Source organism: Gymnodraco acuticeps, unplaced genomic scaffold (genome assembly GCF_902827175.1).
Source record: "Gymnodraco acuticeps unplaced genomic scaffold, fGymAcu1.1, whole genome shotgun sequence".
NCBI classification, from domain to species: Eukaryota; Metazoa; Chordata; class Actinopteri; order Perciformes; family Bathydraconidae; genus Gymnodraco; species Gymnodraco acuticeps.
The window spans coordinates 335,009-358,539 of NW_022991533.1; the positions used below are offsets into that span (position 1 = coordinate 335,009).

The following is a 23,531-nucleotide window of genomic DNA, read 5'->3' on the forward strand; positions in this document are numbered from 1 at the left end:
GGGGTAAATGCAGAGAAGAGGTGTCAGGCCATATCCTGAAGCAACTGTATTTAATGAATGGCAAAGGGCAGAATGTGGGAAAAGTGTGTGTGTGTGTGTGTGTGTGTGTGTGTGTGTGTGTGTGTGTGTGTGTGTGTGTGTGTGTGTGTGTGTGTGCATGAATCTTAAAACATAAAATAAAAATTGAATGACATATATGGAAGGCTGCGCCACTGTAGATAGGGAGTTGGGTGGACTTCAAGCGGGAGACAGAAAAAGTGAGATAGATACTCTAGTGATGTTCAGATCAAGACATTGGCAGAGTAGACAGATAAGCAGGTTTCATTGGCAGATTGATTGACAAACAGACAGGCTGACAAAGACGAACAGATATATATATAGTCGAGCTTATATGAAAAAACTCTTGGAAAGTCATAAAAGAAAGTAGTAGCTGGGCAGAAGTGATCCTAGCTAAGAATCTAATGCTGCAGTGATTCCTTTATCAAAACTCTGCTTACATGATACAAAAGTAACCAGAAGACGAGGAGGAAAATAGGCAGACAATGTGCAGCAAAAGACAAAAGGGAGAAAGATAACTATATTCAAGAAACGCCGTAAGGTATCAACTTCAGACAAAGATGAATTGCTGTGAGAAAAATACAGCATTCTCCCTTTAATCACAGGGAAAAATGCCTTTGCTTTAGAAAATTGTTAAAAGCAAATATAGATAACAAAAGAACAGAGCTTTTAAGCTGTCGGGGGGTTTTCAGCAGGCTAAAGCTCTGCTGTCTATGGGCAGTCATGTTATTGGCACACAAAGCTGGAAAATGACTGCATCCAATTACACTGCATGTCTTTTCTAACTCAGTCACTCTTGTCTGCCGATGAACAGTCAGGGTTTTGCTTGTTTGCTCACAAATATTGTTGGATTATTATTGTCCTTCAGCGCAGCAGATAAATGGTCTCTTGAAGATTACAAAATGACAAAAACCCAGTGATAACACAATGTATTTCAGAAATCTTACATTACCTTGAGACATTTGATTGTTAAATCTTTTGTTTTCTAAATCAAACAATCAGTTTTGTTTTTGTAAAATCTCGCAATCCAACAAAACAACATTTTGCTATTGAGTTTTTCATAATGTTACTCGCAGAACATGATGTTGTGTAAATGCAATATCTGTTCCACTTTTTGAAGGAAAGCACAGGAAAGGTATACATTCCATTACTAACAGTATCACCTTTAACAGTATGTTTCCTCCGAGGTCTATTGAATTTCATATTTCATACTGTAATATGATGAGGTGCGCTCTCTCATGACTTAATCTGCAGTGCACGTTGCTCCCTGTTGACCCTGAACAACCTGCAGCCATACTTTACTTTCCCCAGTAAAACTCTAAAGCTCTAAAGCCTGTGTGTCCAGAGGGGTCTTGGGACTGCCCACTCATTTTATTTTCATTAGGTCTGACTGATAAAGAGCCTCTTGTGGAATCTTTACTCGTCTTTACTCTCTATTTGACTCATTTCCAGTTATTTAGCTATCATTCAAAGGGGCTACTTGAGTATTCATATTTTAACCCAGGGGTCCAAGAGTTTTCAATCTGAAAACTGATGGTGTTTACATGCAATTATTCATATTAAAATATACAGATACAAAGATGTGTGTCCTACTTGTGTAGAAATACAATGCTGCATTTATTTGGGCCACGGAAATTTGAGTTTTCAATGAATAAAATACAAAGTTTTCATAACAATATTAATATAAAATACGAAACCACTCACATTGGTCCAATACTATATATATATTTTATTAAAATGTTTCAGTTCATGACCAGTTACAGAAACGGTATGCTGCATAAGACACATTTATTATTACACATTTGTATTGTTTAAGTTCACTATATAACTTTTTATTCACTAACCCCTCACCCCTATTCCACCTAGCTTAGCACTTTTTACTTTTGTTGTTATTTTTTCTTGACTTGCTTGTAAAATGCTTTGAGCACCAGGAAAAGCGCTATATAATAACATGAATTATTATCATTATGATTATTATTATTATATGGACAAACTAGCCCTTTGTTGCCTGTATAAATGTGTTTTAATGACTCAGCCTCAAAAGGGCCTTTTGAGTAATTGTGTTTTCAACAAAGACAGCAGTGGGTCTGAAAGACATAACAAAGCTCCACAGCTAGTAGTGCAGCTCAGAGCTAATGCACTAGCTAATGTGACAAAGTGTGCCGTGAAGGGCGGTAAAAGAAGCTCTTATATATAAAGAGGAACAAATGGAGGATGGGGAGTGGCGGAGAAAAGATGGATCAACAACGACAGCTGCACGAAAGAGCCAAGGATGAGCAGATAAAACTAAAGATGGGTGGATAAAGAGAGAAATAAAACTGTAAAGGACACAAAAAAGGATGTATATAGGATGTGGACTGCTTAATCAGGCACTTAAATGGGAGGTCTTTTATACTTACATCTTAAATCTAGGAACATTTATATGCCCTTTTGAGTTTGAACCTGGGATAGAGCACTCTTTAGAAGTCTTAAAGGTCAGTCTGAAAATCCAACCATCTTCAAAAGAGTACCGCAGGAGAGCAAGATTTAATCTCTGCTAGATTATCCCAATAAAGAAAGGTTAGACAGAGAAGATGTCAGCGATAAAATGTTTGGGATCGAGATGGTACGAAAGAAGCTGTCTGGAATTTCAAAAAGGTGTAAAATCTTAGAGTTATGTCTTTCAGGCGGACACACTCTGATTTTTAAGATGAATACACTTCGGTTCACAGTCATTTGACAGTTTGGCCTGCAATACAACAAACACAGTAATGTTTGACCTCCAAACAACAGTTTGAAAAGGACTAGACCTCAATTATAAAGTCAAATCAACCTTCTTCTACAAACGTTAAGCCCACAACACTTTTACTTGTTGAATCAGACTGAAGCATTATTGTTAAATGCATTTTCCCTTTCACTCGTTCTCTTTTTGTCTCTTCTGTGTTCCCCCTCTCTTTCTTTCTCCTTCACACACACTCTGTCAAGGATAAGCCTGATTGAATCTGTATTCAAGAAGAGGAAAACAGCTTGCCTTTACTCTGACACTCACAATCTGAATTCATACCACACATGGTCACAAACAAAACCCACCAAACTCACATTAACACGGTTTTTTCCTCCAAAGAGCACCATCCCACTGGCAAATGGATCTTTGGAAGTAGTTTAAAAAGACTGATTGCTTTGAATTTGTGCCTTTGCTTGGCTTTTATCGACCGTTTAAACTGCCAAATTCACCAATTGTTGTGTTGTGCCTTTTATCTACTTTGGAGCCGTATCAGTGCATTTTGTCACGATAATAATGTGCAAATTGCCCCATTCATTATTGTTTTTTGATGGAGAAATTGGGTAAAATAAGCACTTTGTAGATAAGCGCAGGGTCTGCACAGTATTTGTGAAAGTATCAGCAGAAAACAGAATGCATTTCAAAGAGCTGAATGCCAAAACTGACTTTAATACACTAATAACTGTGTAATCTTCCTATCAGAAAGTTCCAAAACACAGAGCACGCCTGGCGAAATCTGCTCAATAGGCATGTCTCATGGATTTAGCTTCCTATCTGAAGTGTGGAAGTATGCAGATGACTATTCTCTGAAGTTAAATGAAGCTTAGCGCAAATTCAATTAGGAAGACCAATATCCCCTGGTGTTACACGTCATTTCAATACCCTCTCCTCTCCCAATAAGTGATCAGGGGCGTTACTCCCCAGCTAGCCAATCATTGCACCCGCTAACTCCTTTAAATCTGCTCTTCCCTCTCTGTCAGTTGTCATTTCAGGTGTCAACGCACAAGTATACGCGTCACTGTGTTCATGGTTAAGGCAAGCAGCAGCAGGGCTTCGTCCCAGCTCCAGGCATATATTCACCAGCTCCGCAGTCTTGCGGATTAAGCTACAGGCGGCGTTCCCCAGTCGGCTAGCGGTTCCAGCCGGCCGCCCCGCAAACCCGGACGCGGGAGGAAAAGACAAGGAAATCGGCTCCACGGAAGATCCTCCGGCTTAATGGAAATGGCTTATTTCACGAAAACAATTGACGCACGCCTTCAGTCTCTCGAGAGGGCATCACTGGCATCAGGGCCGCTCAAATGCGGCGCTTCCGGCTTCACGCGGAACGGGCCCTCATCAAGCCCCCAGGAAGTGCGCCGGACTCAGATGAAAATATTCGTGCTGGCCAAACGGCGGTACTACACTTCCGTTTGGTTGCCAGGCCCGGAAACACTTTTTCCCATTGACTTACATGGGGAAAGAGTGGTCTGTAAATCGTTGGATAATTTTTTTTAAACTAAATAAACTACCCAGTATGAACACTTGTATAGCCCTTATTAAAAACATTCGTTCCTCAAGTTGTAATAATGTGCTAATAACGTTATTCTGAGAGTTATTTCCCTCTGCATTATGAACGCGCATCTAACCCATGGATGTATAATAAGAACTAGATCTAACCCACGGGACGTTCATGTTACGTGTCCCGACCAATCAGAGCACACTGTGCTCACAGGGAGGGTGGGGGCTGGAGCAGCGCCATATAGACTGAGAGTTACGTCATCTCCGTTCACTCCAATGGACCACTTTTTTACAGCAATGGCGGATCGTGGAGCCTCTCAATCGTTCCCCGGAAGTTAGCGCCAAGGCTAGCAGAGCTGTAGAGTTGCAGCATAATAGACCGTTCGTGACGGACTTTTAAAGGTAAGAAGAAGTTTCAAGACTTATATTGCGGATATTATCAGTACATCTGATTCAAATTAACATGTGTATTAAAGGATGTCAGTGGATTATCCCTAAATTAGTAGATTTAGGGAACGTTTACAGATAACAGATTAAGCTAGGATACCGAAGCAAGTTAGCAACACACGTTGAACAGCCTTTTAATTGTAAATTCCGTTCTCTTAATGTCATTTCGTCCAACGTTGTTGAATTAGAGAAGAGGGCTTCTAAATGGGATTGTATGCGGGGGTGGAGGGAGTTAAATATTAGATAAATATAACTTTGGTGCGTGTAAGAGTGAGTGTTTTTAGCAGAGCCATATTGTGTCCTTGTGATTATGTTGATTATTACCTGACTTGATTTTGGATTGATGGCAAAGGGAGAGGGACTTAAGTGAGAGTGAAAACACAAGGTAAGTTTAATACTACTGTTTTATATAAGTAAACACCTTATCTCCCCAAGGCAATTTCCCATCCAATAGGTGTGCTATATAGGTGTGTATAACCCTTTCTGCTGTCTGTTACTCCCTCTTTCAGCACAAGAACCAGAGGGGGATTAAATGGAGCCTGAATACCTGCACTGAGACCCTCACCCTGCACCCTGAGTCTCAACTCTGTGTTTTTCAAGCTTTTCCCTGTTTTTTGTATTAAACAAAACATTAAGCTTTCCCAATGGTGTGGTTTTCGTTTTGTGAAAAAGTGCAAATGTAGTGTTTGTATATAATTACATCACATATGTTTTTGCTGTTGGTCGTAAAATTGCTCCTGCTGACTTGAGCCAGCCATTTTTTCCTCCGCTCTGTGTCAGTGGGGAAGCCGTACATTCGTACTCCTTTCTCGGAGCGATTTGAGCATCCCCAGGCAGCACAGCAAACCATGGTGGCGACTAGGAGGCAGCACAGCAAACCAGGACAACACGGAGGAAAAGGCACAGACAAACTGCATGATATGCTATTCAATGTTTATTGAATTCCATGTATTTACAATGGATGTTCCTAAAACAACACATTTAACATCATCATCATCATCATCATCATGCTGCTGCTGCTGCTAGTCCTTTGATAGTCACCTGTCGGTCTCCTGTCCTTTCTGAAAGCCATAAAGATGACATTAGTCATTTAGATAACTTGTGTCCTCAATTACCATGGGATTACTGAAACTACCATGAATTTAAGAAAATGGTAGACATTAATCTAATCTGAATTTTAAAGCATTACTTTAGATCCCCTCCCTCTAAATATATCAATAAACATTAGAAAGTGATGCTCCTGACTACAATACAAGTTTAAGAAGATAATATTGGTTTTAAAGAATTCAAAGCTATAAATAAACAGCAACAGGCTCTTTAACCAAGGCACTGTTAGCCTAACATGTAAACTAGTTGTTCACACTAATCCTAATATTATCACTTAATATTAGCAAATTCTATTTTATTTTTTAAAACATATTGATGTAAATACATACACATATCGATTTGTTGTATAAATATTGCAAATCAAAACCTTTATTCACTAATAATTACCAAAAATCGTAGTTCTATCTCCTGTTATCAATGCATTCACATTGCCCGCCATGAACTTCCGGGGAACGATCCTCGTCTACATGAACCACGTGACGATAACCGTTTTTGGACTTCCGTTGTCGTAACTCTTCTATCTATATGGCGCTGGGCTGGAGCTATTGGAGCTACAACGAGCCATTATAGGCAGAGAGTGAAATTCAGTGAATACAATACACGTAGTTTACAGAGATGCTGTTTGAAAAACCAATGTGAGTTGCGTTTATCTTTACCCAGAAAAAGCAGGCAAAGCTCAAGATCAAAAGTTTCCAGCACCGCATCTACACGCATAAAAGCTGAGGCCGAAGTGGCAGCCATGAAAGTACTCCAAAAACTCCTAAAGGACAAACATGTCCTGGAAGCACAGGAGCAGGAATTGAGGAGGAAAAAGGAGCAAATGGAATTAGAAGGAAACATTGCTGCCACCATTGCAAAAATGAAAGTGTTAGCAGCCCCCAGGGGATCAGCTAATTGTTCTATATTATCGAATGGCATGCAGTCATATTTTGAAACGGGACAAAGGGAAATACAGTTTGTACCATTTAAAACAACCAATCATAACCACCACAGACAGAGCTGTCACTAACATTGATACAGCTCCCCTAACACCTAATGCAAGCATCAGGAATCTAGATGAACATTTACATGTAGCATCTCCAGATCCAGTAACTGCCACAAGCAACAGTGACACGTGCAATATATTTTCAGTCATGGAAAAACAAAATGAAATAACCGCTTTATTAATCCAGCAACAGTGTCTATCATCCATGCCCAAGAAAGACATTCCAGTGTTTAATGGTGACCCACTTCAGTACCAAACATTTGTGAGATCTTTCAAATTTAATATTGAAAGCAAAAACAATAACCCCAGAGACTGCCTCTACTACCTGGAGCAATATACAACAGGACTGCCCAGAGACCTTGTACGGAGTTGCCAACATATGGCATCAGACAGTGGATTCAGCAAGGCCAAATGGTTACTGCAACAGAACTTTGGCAATGAACATAAAATTGAATTACAGCATACATGGAAAGAGCTCTTTCATGGCCATTAATAAGGGCTGAGGACACAAGGGCTCTACAGGCATACACGGTCTACCTTAGAGGATGTAGCAATGCGATGGAAGATGTAAACTACATGTTTGAGCTCAACATTCCAGCAAACATGCTAGCCATTTTAAAGAAACTTCCATATAGGCTGAGGGATTTATGGAGAACTGTAGCGTGTGACATCCAGGAAAAACAACACCAAAGGGCTGCCTTCAAGGATATTGTGGAATTCCTTGAAAGGCAAGTAAAAATTGTTACAGATCCCATATTTGGGGACATTAAAGACCCCCCTCCCGTAAGCAAAGACATAAGAAGGCCACAGCCTCATCCAAGAGGAAGCATCTTTGCAACCAATGTGAAAGTTACAGAAAATAAATATGACTTTTTTTTTTTTAGGGATTTTGTCTGCTGTGAAAAACTGCTTGTATTATAGATGTGAACATGCTCTGGAGATGTGTCCACAGTTAGAAAGGACACATCATGAAAAAATCACATTTCTTAAAGAAAATGGTCTTTGTTTTGGCTGCCTGTATAAAGGACACATAAGTAGAGACTGCAGGAAACGAATGAGGTGCAACATATGCAATCCAAATCATCCCAGAATGTTGCACATCTACCAACAAAGGAAGGACATGGAAGAAGCATCTGCAAACACTGCTGAAGCCTCAATTCAGACAGGTGGCCTTACTGGGGCCGGTGAAGATGGTTGCAAACTCTGCATAGTACCAGTCCAAGTTAAAGCCAAAAAGGGAAACACAACAGTGCATACCTATGCATTTCTTGACCCAGGCAGCACTGCATCGTTTTGCACATTAGGGCTTATGAACAAACTTAACCTCCAAGGAAGAAGGTCAAACATTCTGCTGAGAACTATGGGTCCAAGGAAGGTCATTGAAACCAGCATTGTGTCAGGCCTAGAGGTTGCTGGACTGGATAACAGCGACTTTTGTGATCTACCCGGCACATACACTCAGAAGACTATGCCCGTGCACAAAGGAAACATTCCACGTCAAAACGACATCAATCAATGGTTGCATTTGAGGGATGTTTGTCTACCTGAAATTGATGCTGAAATTGAGTTGCTGATTGGTTCAGATGTTCCAAAAGCCCTTGAACCAATTTAGGTAATCAGGAGTGTGGGGGATGGACCTTATGCTGTAAAAACCATGCTCGGATGGACAGTTAATAGACCATTAGGAGGATGTCCTGATGATACTCAGGACAACACTTCAATAAGTGTAAACAGAACATCAGTTGTGCAACTTGACAAGCTGTGGGAACAGCAATTTAAGACTGACTTTGCCGAATGTGGGAGAGACAACCAAGAACCTTCCAGGGAAGACAGTTCTTGGATCTGGTTTCAAAATCTGCCCACCTAGTCAATGTATATTATTCTATTGGATTACCATTTAGAGAAAAGGAAATATGCATGCCCGACAATAAAGGTGTTGCTGAGCAACGCACTCTGAACCTTAAAAGAAGATTTAAGAGAGATCCTTCCTTTCATTCTAAATATACCAACTTTATGTCTGAGATGATATCTAAAGGCCACGCAGAGAAAGTACCGGATCATGTTTTGGAACGTAGAGACGGCAAAAAATGGTATCTACCACATCACGGAGTTTTGCATCCACAAAAGAACAAACTTCGAGTAGTGTTTGACTGTGGAGCAACATTTCGGGGAGTTTCACTAAATTCTCAGCTCTTCCAGGGGACGGATCTGACTAGTACCGTGCTGGGAGTTTTGTCAAGATTCCGTAAAGATCTTGTCGTCATCACCGCAGACATCGAAGCCATGTTTCACCAAGTGAAAGTTCCAAGTGAAGACCGTGACTTGTTACGGTTCCTCTGGTGGCCTGATGGAGACTGCAGTCAGAACCTGGTGGAATATAGAATGACCGTGCATCTCTTCGGAGCAACCTCATCCCCAAGCTGTGCACATGTTGCCCTTAGGAAATGCGCTGAAGACAATCTAGAACAGTTCAGCCATAAATGCAATTATGAATAACTTTTACGTAGACGACTGCCTCACTTCAACAGCTTCAGAAGAACAGGCAACAGCCCTTTATCATGAACTACGAGCCATTTGTTCCAAGGGAGGCTTTCTACTAACAAAATGGATAAGTAACAGTCGGCATGTGTTGGCTGCAATACCTGAAATGGAAAGAGCAAAGGAAATAACAAATCTGGATTTGGACCATGACAATCTTCCAGTGGAGAGAGTGCTGGGTGTACAATGGTGTGTTCAGTCTGACGTCTTCAAGTTCAAAATCATCTTGAAAGATAGGCCGCTCACAAGAAGGGGGATTCTCTCAAGCGTCAGTTCAGTGTATGATCCCCTTGGAATATTGGCACCAGTTGTCCTCACTGCAAAAAAGATCCTGCAAGATTTGTGTAGGAGAAAGCTTGGCTGGGATGACAAATTACCAGAATCTATCTTGCAGGAGTGGATGAGTTGGACCCAAGACCTTCATAAGCTGCAAGACTTCAAGGTTGACAGAAGCTTCAAACCTACCGACTTTGGAACGGTGTCATCTGCTCAAATGCATCATTTTGCTGACACTTGCGAAGAGGGTTATGGAACTGTAAGTTACCTGTTTCTGCAGAACAACTCTGGCCATTTACATTGTGGATTCGTAATGGGAAAAGCAAGAGTGGCTCCATTAAAACCAGCCACTATCCCTCGCATGGAGCTGACTGCCGCTACTATGGCAAGCCGAATAGACACCATGTTAAGAAGGGAGCTACAGATGGAACTATCAGATTCTGTATTTTGGACAGACAGCACTTCCGTACTCAAATACATCAACAATAACACTTCAAGGTTCAGAACTTTTGTGGCCAATAGAGTTTCGGAAATTGCCAAAGTACCAAATGCACTACAGTGGAGATATGTTAACACCATAGACAATCCAGCAGACATGGCTTCACGAGGTTCGACTGTAAAATATTTTCTGAAGAAAGAAAACTGGTTGTCCGGACCTCAGTTTTTACTTCGACCTCAAGAAGAGTGACCCAAAACCCTGATGGATTGAAAGTAATCTCACTAAAGGACTCTGAAGTCAGGAGCATAACCGTTAACACTACTCAGATCATGTCCGAGGAAATGGATCCTGTCAACCAATTAATCCATCACTTTTCCTCTTGGAATGGTTTGAAAACTTTTACTAAATCAGCCTACTATCACCTAAAGAATATATCTAGGATTAAAAGACTAATGTCACAGCAGGATTTGGAAAAACTTGTCCATGCTTTTATCTTCAGTAGACTCGACTACTGCAATGGTGTCTTCACAGGTCTCACTAAAAAATCTATTAGGAAGCTGCAGCTAATTCAGAACGCTGCTGCTCGAGTCCTCACTAACACTAAGAAAGTGGATCACATCACTCCAGTTCTGAAGTCTTTACACTGGCTTCCTGTGTGTCAAAGAATAGATTTCAAAATACTGCTGCTGGTTTATAAAGCACTGAATGGTTTAGGCCCAAAATACATTTCTGACCTCCTGCTAAATTATGAACCATCCAGATCTCTCAGGTCTTCAGGGACTGGTCAGCTTTCTGTCCCCAGAGTCAGAACTAAACATGGTAAAGCAGCGTTCAGTTATTATGCTCCAAATATCTGGAACAAACTCCCAGAAACCTGCAGGTCCGCTGCAACTCTTACTACTTTTAAATCCAGGCTGAAGACTTTTCTTTTTGTCGCTGCTTTTAATTGAACTATTCATATCTTAGACTGCACTGTAACTTTTATCCATGTACTTTTTCTTTTAATGTTTAATTGCACTGTAACTTTTATCCATGTATTTTTTCTTTTAATGTTTATTTTATTAGCTTTTCTTTTTAATGACTGATTTTAAATGCCATTTTCTTAATCTCTTTCATTTTTTGTAAAGCACTTTGAATTGCCTTGTGTTGGAAAGTGCTATATAAATAAACTTGCCTTGCCTTGCCTTGCCTTGCCTTGAAAAGGGCAGTAGCATTATAATATTATTATTATTACAATTATTTGTTTAATCTCTCAAAGTGTATCAATATCCCTTGTTGTGAAGCACTTCGAGATTTGTCTTGGCAGATGAGAAGCGCTATATAAATTAAATGTATTTATTTATTTATTTTATTTTAGCATGGATGCTCAGACTTAAAAGACTGCTTTTGAATCGCAGCAGAAAGAGAAACCAAACAAGTGTTCTTCCTCAACTAATTCCAGATAACATACATCAAAGAGGTCTATCACAAAATGAGAGAGGGAATTTCAACAGGCAAGAAAACAATGGTCTCACAGTTGAAGAACTGGCAAACGCTGAAATAGAGGTAATCTGTTTCTGCCAAAGAAAGAGGTACACCGATGAAATCTCAAATCTGAGAAAAGGAATAAACGTCAAGAAAACCAGCCACCTTCATAAACTCAACCCCATCCTGGAAAATAATGTGTTACGGGTTGGTGGACGACTTAGCCGGGCAGCAATGCCGGAGGATATGAAACATCCTGTCATAGTGGCTAAAGACTTTCACATTGCCGATCTTATTCTGCGAAATGTTCATGATAAGTGGGTCATGGTGGTCGCAACCATATGTTATCCCGACTACGCCAACAATATTGGATTCCTGGAGCTACCGTAGCAATAAGAAGAACGTTGTCGAAATGCGTAGTCTGCCGGCGTATAAATGCTACTCCTGGACAACAACAGATGGCGGATTTGCCCCTGGATAGAGTCTCTCCTGATGAACCTCCATTCACATATGTTGGAGTTGATTATTTCGGACCCTTTGGAGTGAAGCGTGGAAGGAGCATTGTGAAACGTTATGGCCTTATTTTCACATGCTTAGCAATAAGAGCAATTCACCTTGAAATGGCATCATCTCTTGACACTGATTCGTTCATCAATGCGCTACGGCGCTTTATAGCTAGACGTGGTCAAGTCAAAGAACTCAGATCTGACAATGGCCCTAATTTTGTAGGATCCGAACGCGAGTTGAAGGAGGCAATTGAAAGTTGGAATCAAGGTCAGATCCACAATACACTTCTTCAGAAAGGAATTCATTGGATCTTCCATCCCCCAGCTGGCTCACATCATGGAGGTGTTTGGGAAAGATTAATCAAATCAGTACGAAAGGTTCTCAACTCCACTCTGAATGTACAAAGTCTCGACGAAGAGGGACTTAACACAGTCTTATGTGAAGCAGAAGCTATTCTCAATAGCCGTCCAATCACCAAAGCTTCTACAGATCTAAACGACCTAGAAGCACTGACACCGAATCATCTTTTGCTCCTTAAGACAACACCATCCCTGCCACCAGGACTGTTTCAAAAGGAAGACATTTACGCTCGCCGCAGGTGGAGACAAGTTCAGTATATGTCAGACTTATTCTGGAAACGGTGGATTAAAGAATATCTTCCCCTACTTCAAGAACGACAGAAATGGTCAAAAATCAGACGCAACTTCACACCAGGAGACATCGTGATCATTATGGATGACTCAGCTCCTCGGAACTCCTGGCTTACTGGAAAAGTTGCTGAGACCATCGTTGACAAAAAGGGACTCGTGCGTATGCTTCGGATCAAGACCAAGACTGGTTTCCTGAGCAGACCAATTAACAAAGTTAGCCTTCTTCAGGAGTCAGAGGACTTTTGCCATGTCTAAATGGACTATTTTTGCCTATTTTATTTGTTGTCTCCTACCCCCTGCACACACAAACCACACTAATCATTTTTTGATACTGATTAGTGAGAAAAGATTATCACTTTTCCAAAAAGACTGCAACATATGAACTCTGAACAAATAATCCAAGAAAGAGATCTGGACGTATATTTTGTGTGTATTGTCATTTATTATAGTAATTATAATTTTGTGAAATGATAATTAGGGGCCGGTATTGTAGGTGCCATAACACTACTTAGCTAAAGTTCATTATTTGTATTATCATTATTATTTACGTCACCTTTATTTGCTTGTTGAGCACTTCCGGTAATTGTCACATGGGTGTGGTTTGGTTTGTGCTGTCATTTTTTCTGTTGACCGTTTTGTCCATAGTAATTATGTTTTGATTTTGTTTATTAAATATCCTTACAACTATATTGCTTCAACATGGACTTTCTTTTCGAAAACGCGTCACAGTTTAAAGCCAAGCTTAGCCTCTCAGCAGCTAACTCATAGGGAGTTATTGCCGCTACACCCTCGTTCTTATTAAACATCCATGTTGTAGTCCGCTGTATAGAAAACTGTAGTTTCCATAGTTTCCCCACAGCAGCAGACGCACATTCATGACGTCCGCTGGCGCATCATAAACACGTCGGATAGTGAAAGTGCATTCGGATTCTCTAAAGTACCGCGGTCTCTTCTCCTAAGTCCTTTTGAATTCTCTTATCCACTATCCCTTAACCCCGTGACGTTTCACTCAGAGGTCAAGGAATAGGAGATAGGGTTAGAACTTAGGAGCTGATTTTTGGATTATCGGAACGCAACCCAGTTCTTATTATACATCCATGGCCCTCATCGCAGGCGAAGCTTACCCATCTCTACGGTGGCTGGGAAGTGCAATGGATTACAATTACAAAGTGTGAAACACTTTAACAAAGCTTGAGACAAATTTACATTTTATAAAACAAAATTACATTAGCAAAAACACTTTTACCAAGGAAAAAAAACGTTAACATTAACGAAAACAAATTAACAAGATGCAAAACACTTTTACAAAGCTAAAAACAAATTTACATTTTATAAAACACTTTTACCAAGGACAAAACAATTTAACATTCCTTGGTAAAAGTGTTTTTGCTAATGTATTTTTTTTTTATAAAATGTAAATTTGTCTCAAGCTTTGTTAAAGTGTTTCACACTTTGTAATTGTCCATTGTACTTCCCAGCCACCGTACATCTCTGGCTTCAACCACAACCCCTCCTGCAGGCAGGCAGGGCTTAAGCCACATCCCATTGAAGCTACTTCTCCTCCCGGCTCAGTAGTTACTACTGGACATGGCGGCTAGCAGGTTCATTGCACAGCCAGGCTCTCGCCTCTCTTTCCTGCGCCTCACCTCTAAAACAGGCGTCACGGCCCCTACACACGGCGGCGTGCGTTACCGCTTCAACGCTTCTGCCCATTCACTTTGAATGGGGTGACGTCACGATTCGCCGAACTGCATTGTGGGAGCAAAGCGTAGCTTCTCTCGCGGTGCTCGCTGCAAAAGTAGAGCAATGTTCTACTTTTGCCGCCTCGACGGAGGCGTCAGCCAATCAAATCCCGCGTATGCAAATCTGACATTACAAGCGCTAGCCAATCAAACCGCGTGTATGTTGGGAGAGCCAGACCGCAGTTATTTCCCATATGTAAAAAAATGGAGGAGAAAAAGATCGTGGCGATACTATATGACCAGTCCCTCTTTACATACATGGATACAAACCGGAGAAGCCAGGCATGGGGGGAGGTGACAGAGACAGTGGGTGACACTGGTAGGTTTTCGCCTTTTTGGGGAGTTTATATCCAGTGTACTTCGTTTGAATGGACAGCTAGCAAGCATAGACAGTATATTTAGCCAGCATGGATGTAGCATGAATGCTTTGCTTTGTATGTCCGGGGCGGGACATTCATGTGATTGGTTGTTGGTCGCGTTGTTCGTAAAAAATCCCCAAGCTTCAGACACGCGCACCGCCAAGCGGTAACGCACGCCGCCGTGTGTAGGGGCCGTCAGGGTAGCACTGGTAAGAGGCAGTTGCAACAAATTCACGAGATGTTCGTTATATCGGAATAGCCTACATGTAACGGCGTTACGTAATCAGAATACAAAAATCAAGTAGCCTAACTGTATTCAGCTCCCGTTACATTTGAAAAACAACTAATCTGATTTCAGTTACTTTCGTAAACCTGAAGTGAATACATTTTGGAATACTTATTGGAATTATTGGTGGAAAAGTTTTCTCACAAAATGTATCCTAATATTCATTACCGGCAGAACTGTGTGCACAGCGCAGCAGCATGTCTGTGAGGCCCCGCCCCCGCACGCAGATGAGAGAGAGATCTCTTTTTAAATATATTGAAAGTTAGAAACGGAGATGGTTCGATAAAACGTGCAAGATAACGTTTATGTAGCATTTCTTTATTGTCGAAATTATGACATTTCATAACGGGATACAATCAAAGTGAATAGCCTGCTGCTGCTGAAGGCATGGGGCAAATATAAGTCCTTTGCCTAATTTATAAAGTAAACCTTAGCATCTCACGTGGCAACTGCAATCAGTTACAGCTGCCCTAAGTCTGTAGCCAAGTCTAATAACACCAGTGTACACGTTGCTGTGTCAATACAGATTTTATTTGTCTTTACTAGTCATAATACACCTGGTTTATCGTAGCAAGCAGTGGAAACTCCCCTCAAGAAGCGACAATTGCCAAGGGCGTTGCAACCCTCACTCGCCAATATTTCATCATAAATATAGCACGTTTGTTTATTTTAGCAAACCATGCTCCAAGTAAAATTGAATAGAAATGGTAATGAATAATATTTTTGAAAAATAGAGATCGCACATCAGTCCTGTGTACAGATCAGTTCGATAAAGTCAGTGGAGTAGAAGTACAAAGTAGCAAAAGAAACATTGAAATACTTAAATAAAGTACAAGTATCTCAAAATTGTACCCAAGTAGTACTTGAGTTTATGAACTTAGTTACTTTACACCAATGGCTATAAAGATAGAAAGACTAAGCCTTGCACAGAGGCATGAAAATACATTTTCAAAATGCTCAACAGTGCTGCCAGAATTATAAACTGACTGCTACACAATTAAAATAAATGCTTTTATATATATTTATATTAGATGTGACTCTTTGGCGTTTCTATTCTTATTAACACTGCTGCTTTAGTTGTCGATAAAGTCATGCCTAAACAGTGACATTTTACACGATAAATACGGGTTTAAATAGCAGCATTTGCCACGGAAGGCGAGTGGCAGCTACAGTAAACCTTCTCTAACGGGCCGTCCACACTACAGCTTCGACAGCTTCAAAAACGGTTTCCAACGCGTCTGCCCATTCACTTTGAATGGGGTGACGTCACGTTGCCTCGCTTTTCGCCGAACTGAATTGTGGGTAGCATAGCGGTCCGTCTCCGGCGTCAGAAGTTGAACAATGTTCAACTTCTGAAGTCCGGAGTAGCCAGCGCCAGCCAATCAAATCCCGTTTCTGAAAATCTGACAGCTCAAGCCCTAGCCAATCAAACCGCATATAAGCTGGGAGAGATATCCCGCCGTTCATTTCTATATTTCAAAAAAAGATGGAGGAGAAACTAATTATCGCCGTAGCAAATCACCCGGTTTTGTATGACCAGACCCTCTTCACCTACCGGGATACAAACCGGAAGAACCAGTCATGGAGGGAGGTGGCAGAGAGAGTGGGTGAAACTGGTAGGTTTTCGCCTGTTTGGGGAGTTTATAATATATATATATATATATATATATATATATATTGCTCGCATAAAATCCCCGGGTTTTTTTGCTTTGTATGTCGGGGGCGGGAGATTCATGTGATTGGTTGTTGGTCGCGTTGCTTGAATAAAATCCCCAAGCTTCAGACACGCCCAGCTCCAAGCTTTTTTTTAAGCTGTAGTGTGGACGCTCCGTTACTCTGGCATCTTGTGGCAACTCCCGCAGATGCCTCGGCAAGTTGTGGCATCGGTGGCATATACCGGAAGTACTTGCCACAGATGCCACAGATGCCACAGAGTAGTGGCATCTGTGGCATATGCCGGAAGTACTTGCCACAGATGCCACGGAGTAGTGGCCTCTGTGGCAGATGCCGGAAGTACTTGCCACTGCCTGCAGATGCCACGAAATGAGCCAGGCCCTACTGTGTATATGTAAAGAACCATGTGTACAAACAATACAACTGATTCTCTTCTGTTGAACATGTTGGATTGTGTATTGTCCGAGTCAGGGTCCTTTTTATTTTACTGTAACTTTGGAAATTGTGTTACCAATGCTTACTGTTTATTTTATATCAATTTGGTATTACAATTAATAAAAACAACAAGGTTTGGGTTCGTTATTCAGATATGACTGACGTTAACGTGTAAGATCAATAATGAACTCCAGCTCAACCAACCATATTGTAATATTTAAGTAATCATCTTGAAATATGACATTAATAATTGTAATATACACACATCTTATTGTGAGGTTGATTTCACATACACTACTTCGACGTTAGCTAAATAGAAAATAGCATGGATAATTTACAAAAACACAGCAGGAGCCCAAGACAATTATAAAATGTGTCATTATTTCAGCACAGTTCAATTGGTTTTATTTGTATTTGTATATGCCAAAGCAGTAGGCTATAATATATTAATTACTGCTAATTAATACTAATACTGTAGACTACAACCACTACTTGTTTAGCTAGCATAAACTCAACAAAGCTAGCGTTAGCTGGCTAACTGACGTTATTTTTCCGCTAAACTGCACGATAGAAAACGGTGGTCTTCAAAGCGGATTTAATCATCAATCACAATAATAATATTCAAAGTAATACTGGGCAAGTAATGGGCAACATTTACCGTTGATTGACGCGCCATGTCAGCGGACTGGTAGCGACACGAACCGTTAGCCCCGCAGTCATCCGGTTCGACCTGACTGTGGCTGTGACTGTTACCTCATTCACACCAACGCAACTCCGGTTCAAGCTCTGTGCTAGAGCTTTTCAGGTTCAGAACCGGTTCTTCGGTTTAGCTCCGGCTCTTTTCACACTGCCCAGAGTCCGACTGGTGCTGCGTCATCGTTTACGTCATGACGTAACCGTTTGCGTGCCTGCTTCATAAAGCCAAATCGCGCGGAAACCCCTCACAGCTGACACCGACAACAACAACAATGGCCGATTGTGCTCCAGCTTCCTCTGTACCTCTTCGGAAGACCAGATTCCCAGTAGGTAGCTGGTCTCTTCAGTGGACCACTGCTGCTTGTTAAGTTTCTCCATCGTTGTGTACAAACTGGATACAACGCCGGCTTTTTGTTGTTGTTCAGGAGGTGATCCGGCCCCTGCCCCGCCTCGACGTAAGCGTGACGTATGTGGTGCTTTTGCTCTGGCCGGACAATTTTTTGGTGCTTGAAACTAACCGGATTCCGGAGCTAAGAGGCTGCTCCGCTGCGGTGTGAAGAGGAAAACCCGGTGCTTTTCAAGCTCCAGCTCCGAACCGGCCCTGAAACACCGTTGGTGTGAATGAGGTATTAGTCTACCTTCTTTCACCTCAACTTTTACCAATCCCATTCTGGTTGTGTTGTTTCCCGTTGATTCCCCTAGCTCAGAAGGGAATGTAATACATGGGGGCTCGTCCGGGATATTAACTACTTTCCTGGGGTTATAAGTGGGTTTGTACAGCTAAAAACAGTTTGGTAAGGTTGTGTGCAGTTTTAGCTGAGGATGGCAACTTATGATTTGGAGTCGTTTTTGGTCTGCCCTTCTCATGAGCAGTTCAGTGTCGTAGAGACGACTTATATGAGCTAGCGCAACACTTCAGTCTCACAGTAAGTAAATAATCGTTGAAGAAAGAGTTGAAGGCATTGGTGGTGGATGAGATGGTAAAAAGGGGGTTACTTATACTGGCTGCACCAGTTGAGCTCCCTATGTCCGATGCTCTATCTGAAGAGATCTTAAATCAGAGGCAGGAGGCGGAGTTTCCGTTTACTAAAGGGGAAGGTGGTGACAGTGAGGGCGGTGGGCAGTTTAAAGCACCATTCACGCCGATTCCTTACAACCCACCGCCTCCTGGCAGTTCGGACTCTGAGGAAGAGAGTGATCCTGAGGTCCGTCTCGTCCGGCTTCAGTTGGAAGCTAAAGACAGGCAGCTTCAGTGGGAAGCTAAAGACAGGGAGCAAGACAGGCAGTTCCAGTTGGAACTACGAAAGTTGGAAATGGACAAGGAAGTCCGGATACGTCAGCTGGAGCTAGACTCCGAGCTGCGCGCCTCCGGTGCTTTTGGCCATGTCGGAGAAAGCCTTCCACTTCCTTCTCATCCCCCTGCATTCAACGTAGTCAAAAATATTTCGTTAGTGCCACTTTTCCGTGAGACTGAGGTGGATGCTAAAGCCTGGGCTCTGTTAGCCCAGTGCAAACTTTATGGAAGAGCTCAGGAAGCGGTTGCTGCTCTTTCGCTAGAGGACGGTCTAAATTACGACTTAGTAAAGGGTGCCATTCTCAGGGTGTATGAATTAGTTCCCGAAGCGTACCGACAGAAATGTAGGAACCACAGGCAGGGTCTTAATCAGACACATGTCGAGTTCGCCAGGGAGAAGGGAATGATGTTCACTAAGTGGGTTGCTTCATGTGAAGCGGCGGATTATGCTGCTCTGAGGGAACTGATCATGTTGGAGGAGTTCAAGAGATGTTTTCCTGATCGTATTGTGGTATACTTGAATGAACAGAAAGTAAACTCTCTCTCTGCTGCCGCTGTGTTGGCTGATGAATATGTACTCATTCATAAATCTGTGTTTTCTCCTGTGTATACCGAGAGGTCCCACCAGGTGTCCGACGCCCCATTTACCGGGCCGTTGAATGTGTATGATGTAACTACAGAGGAGAGAGAGAGCCTTTATTGTCACCAACCTGGACATGTCATCGCCAACTGTGCAGCTCAGACGCATAAGGAGCAGCCACAAAACATGTCCCCCCCAAAAGGCATTGGCCTGATTAAAGGTGAGTCATCCCTTATCCCTGCATCTGACCGTGACGATGGTGAGATAGATCCCTGTTTTAAGCATATGTGTTCGAGGGGTTAATATCCTTAACTGGGGAGTCTGCCGATCAAAGACCTATGTGCATATTACGAGACACTGGAGGCTCCCAGTCTGTGATTGTTGCCTCCGCACTGCCATTTTCTGAACAGTCAGCCTGTGGTTATGGTTCCACATTATGCGGCATTGAGATGGGTTACATCCCACGGCCCGTACACAAGGTACATGTACAGTCAGACCTAGCAACCGGTTTCTACCCAGTCGCTGTGTGTCCAGCGTTACCGTTAAAAGGGATAGTGTTTTTAATGGGAAATGACATTGCGGGTAGTAAGGTGACCCCTGCACTCAGGGATGACTCAGATGCTTTCTTGCCTGAGCCTGCGATTGTGCCGGTGCTCCCAGACAAGGTTGTGCCCGAGGGAAAGCCAGTAATTGTGGCTTACCCTCCTCATGAGGATGTTGCGACACGGCGCAACCCGTCGGCTCAGACAAGCCTTTCGACTTTCCGACTCTCTCAGTAATCCGAGAGTGTCTGCTGATTTATCGGATACTCATCTTAGTTTTGGTGCTAGTTCTACAGCACGTTGAGATCTGGGTAGGACTCAGCCTGTGGCCAATCATAGTCGTGTTCCTCTGTTATGATCCCTACGTAGCCTGTCTTAGCGTACACAAGCATGATCAGCGTCTCATGCGCTGGGCTCTGATCGTGCGGGACTACAAAACAAGACATCCGTCTTAAACAGAGCTCAGAGAACGCGTTGGCTGATGTATTGTCCAGGTTAGTATACGATGTTCAGGTGTGATATCAGGTTGGTTTAGTGATGTTAGTGTGTGTTATTAGGTAGATTTGTTAGTGTGTTTGGTTCACAAGCTGTGGGTTTGTGTCTTAAGGGGGGGGGGAGTTACGGCTGCTGTTTCTGCCTGCTCGGTAACCTGTTTGGGATTGTCTGCAGCTGTGTGTGATTATGTAAATGAGCTGTGTGGTTTTCCAACATCATTGGCTGTCATCTCCTGGTCCACTTCCGAGGACACTGATTGGAGCCCGCCGGGCCCGACGTTCTCCAATCCCTGTGCAAGACCAGCGCACACCTGCTGGAGAGGACTACAAAGCTGGGGACAATCATCACTCTGGAGGCTCTGTTGAGTGAACAGATGCCTCTCGCTATTTGCTCTTCATTCTGGGGGTTAACTTGTGTGGACCGTGTTATTGTGATTAGCAGTACTGTTGTGATTAGATGTGCTTAGATTAGTTTGATTAGATGTGCTTAGATTAGTTTAGTATTGTTTGACTGTTGTCCTAGCTGTGTTTTCTTACAGCCTTCCTTTGCTAGTTGTACCACTTTTAAAGTGAGGTTTTGTTTTGTTCCCTATATTAGTATTTATTTATTCTGTATGCGTTTAGACTCACTTTTTAGAGTCCTCCCTTAGTTTGGTTGCCCATTTAAACTTGCGCCCTTGTGGCCTCTATTGTTTGTTATTTAAACCGGTGGTTGTGGCAATTTGTTTGTTCCAGGCTGCTTGCCTGCCATTTTGTTCACCTGTTGTGCAATAAAACAACTTATAACTTTGACCAATCCCATTCTGGTTGTGTTGCTTCCCGTTGATTCCCCTAGCTCAGAAGGGAACGTAATACCTGAGCATTCACGTTGATCACCTCTCATTATAACTCATTATAAATCTATAAAACTATAAATATTAAACTTTACTTCACGTGTTCATTTGAGAACAGCTGTTACATACCTGGGTGAAGGTTACAGTTCATTTAAATGAAAGATACAACGTTACTCCAGTAATGGTGGTTCAGTCCACCTTAAGAAATAAGACCGACCTCGGAAGCAGTTGTGTTTTAAAAAAACCTTTATTGACACGAGTACACTTTTTTATAAGAATATAACTAAACCACAGAAATGACTCCGGAAAAGCTGCAGATAGAGCCATAAGAAATGAATGCAACTGATTTCATCCGCGCGGTTTGGCTTTATGAAGCAGGCACGCAAACGGTTACGTCATGACGCAAACGATGACGCAACGACACATTACCAGTCGGACTCTGGGCGGTGTGAAAAGAGCCAGAGCTAAACCGAAGAACTGGTTCTGAACCTGAAAAGCACGGAGCTTGACCGGTGTTGCGTTGGTGTGAATGAGGTATGACTGACCCGAGCCTCGTCGTTCTGATAGCTCCGCCCCTTTGCTCCAACCCCCCCCCCCCCATCTACAGGTGAAAATTACTTTTGCGACACATTTATCGCAAGAAGTGTAGCAAAAGTCAAGACCGCAGATTCGTCGATTTATACTGCCACTGAGCAGATTCGTAATGACTGATTTGAGAGGTTGTAATAACCAAGTTGCAGTTGTAATGGAAATAATATTTAAAAAATATGTATTTTTCTGCAAGTGAACATTTCATCACTAAGTTCATTTTTTTTCTACAAGCTACAAAACTTTTTTTTTCTTCTGTGACTTCAAATTTGGTTCAGTTACGTGGATATTTTTTACAAGTGCAAATTTGGTTCACAGTTACGTGGATATTTTATACAAGTGTAAATGTATGCACACAAGCTCAGATTTTTTTTCTGCAAGTGCTCACATCAGGTTTTACACGCTCTCGCATTTTGCACCATATCTACCTTCATAGCGGGGGTTAACTTGGTTGGTGATTGGTTAATGGTTACACAAGCCAAAAAATCTTTATGACATAAAGTGGCCAAAATCTGATCAGCTCATCTTCAGACAGGTTTTTATATAAATTGACAAAATCAGAACAAAAAGTGAGCGAATCTTTGTTCCTGAGGGGACATGTACTTTTTTCAACAAAACAAAAACACAATTTCTCTGGCGCTCCCACACCCACGCACAGTACAGTGTGTAACCCCCGCCTACCTTCTTGGCCTGCTGGACGCAGCTCATGTACTGTCGGGCCAGGCTGGAGCAGAGCAGGGTTTGCTGTGGATGGTCGCTGTAGCATTGCAGCACCTGGGACTGTAGCCCGCTGCACACGGAGCCAATCTGCCGGGGTCTGCACAGAAACACAGGGCAGGGGGCAGGGTCAGTGCGATTAGAACACAACACTGCAAACTGAGGATGTCTTTATTAACTGTGTGCGTCAGCCTACAATTACTATGCTCTGCGTTTTGGTGGTTCATACTGTCGTTTTTAAACTCTGCCTCTCCTGTTAAGAGGCCTAGTAAAAAAAACGAGTGATAACTTTGATCTTTTGTTAATCCTGTGTGAGTTATTGAGCACTGTTATTGCTCTTGCTGTTGTGCTTCCAGAATATTTGATTTGTTTTACAATTGTCATGTTTAATCTTTCTTTTGACAAATCATTTTTCAAATACTTTATGACATTTTGTTATAATTAAAAGTGAACTGTAGCATGGCAGAACATCTTCAACACAGAAGATAAATATGTTAAAATCAAAGATTAACTTTTAAATAAACGTCTGTTTTATCACTTTCATCAAAATGAGGTAACATAAT

At 42.0% G+C, this 23,531-nt stretch overlaps 1 protein-coding gene across 4 annotated transcripts in view; it reads right to left on the minus strand.

The window, feature by feature from the left end:
* Positions 1–23,531, minus strand: part of LOC117533419 (MICOS complex subunit mic25-a-like) — a 72,596-nt gene that overhangs the window by 8,276 nt on the left and 40,789 nt on the right. For 2 of the 4 annotated variants that reach the window (XM_034197142.1, XM_034197140.1), the window contains one exon: positions 22,933–23,068. In XM_034197142.1, coding sequence (XP_034053033.1) covers positions 22,933–23,068 — 136 coding nt within the window. Of the gene's footprint in view, positions 1–5,773; positions 5,824–22,932; positions 23,069–23,531 lie in introns of those variants that run through there. The other 2 variants (XM_034197141.1, XM_034197143.1) reach the window with 2 other exon arrangements.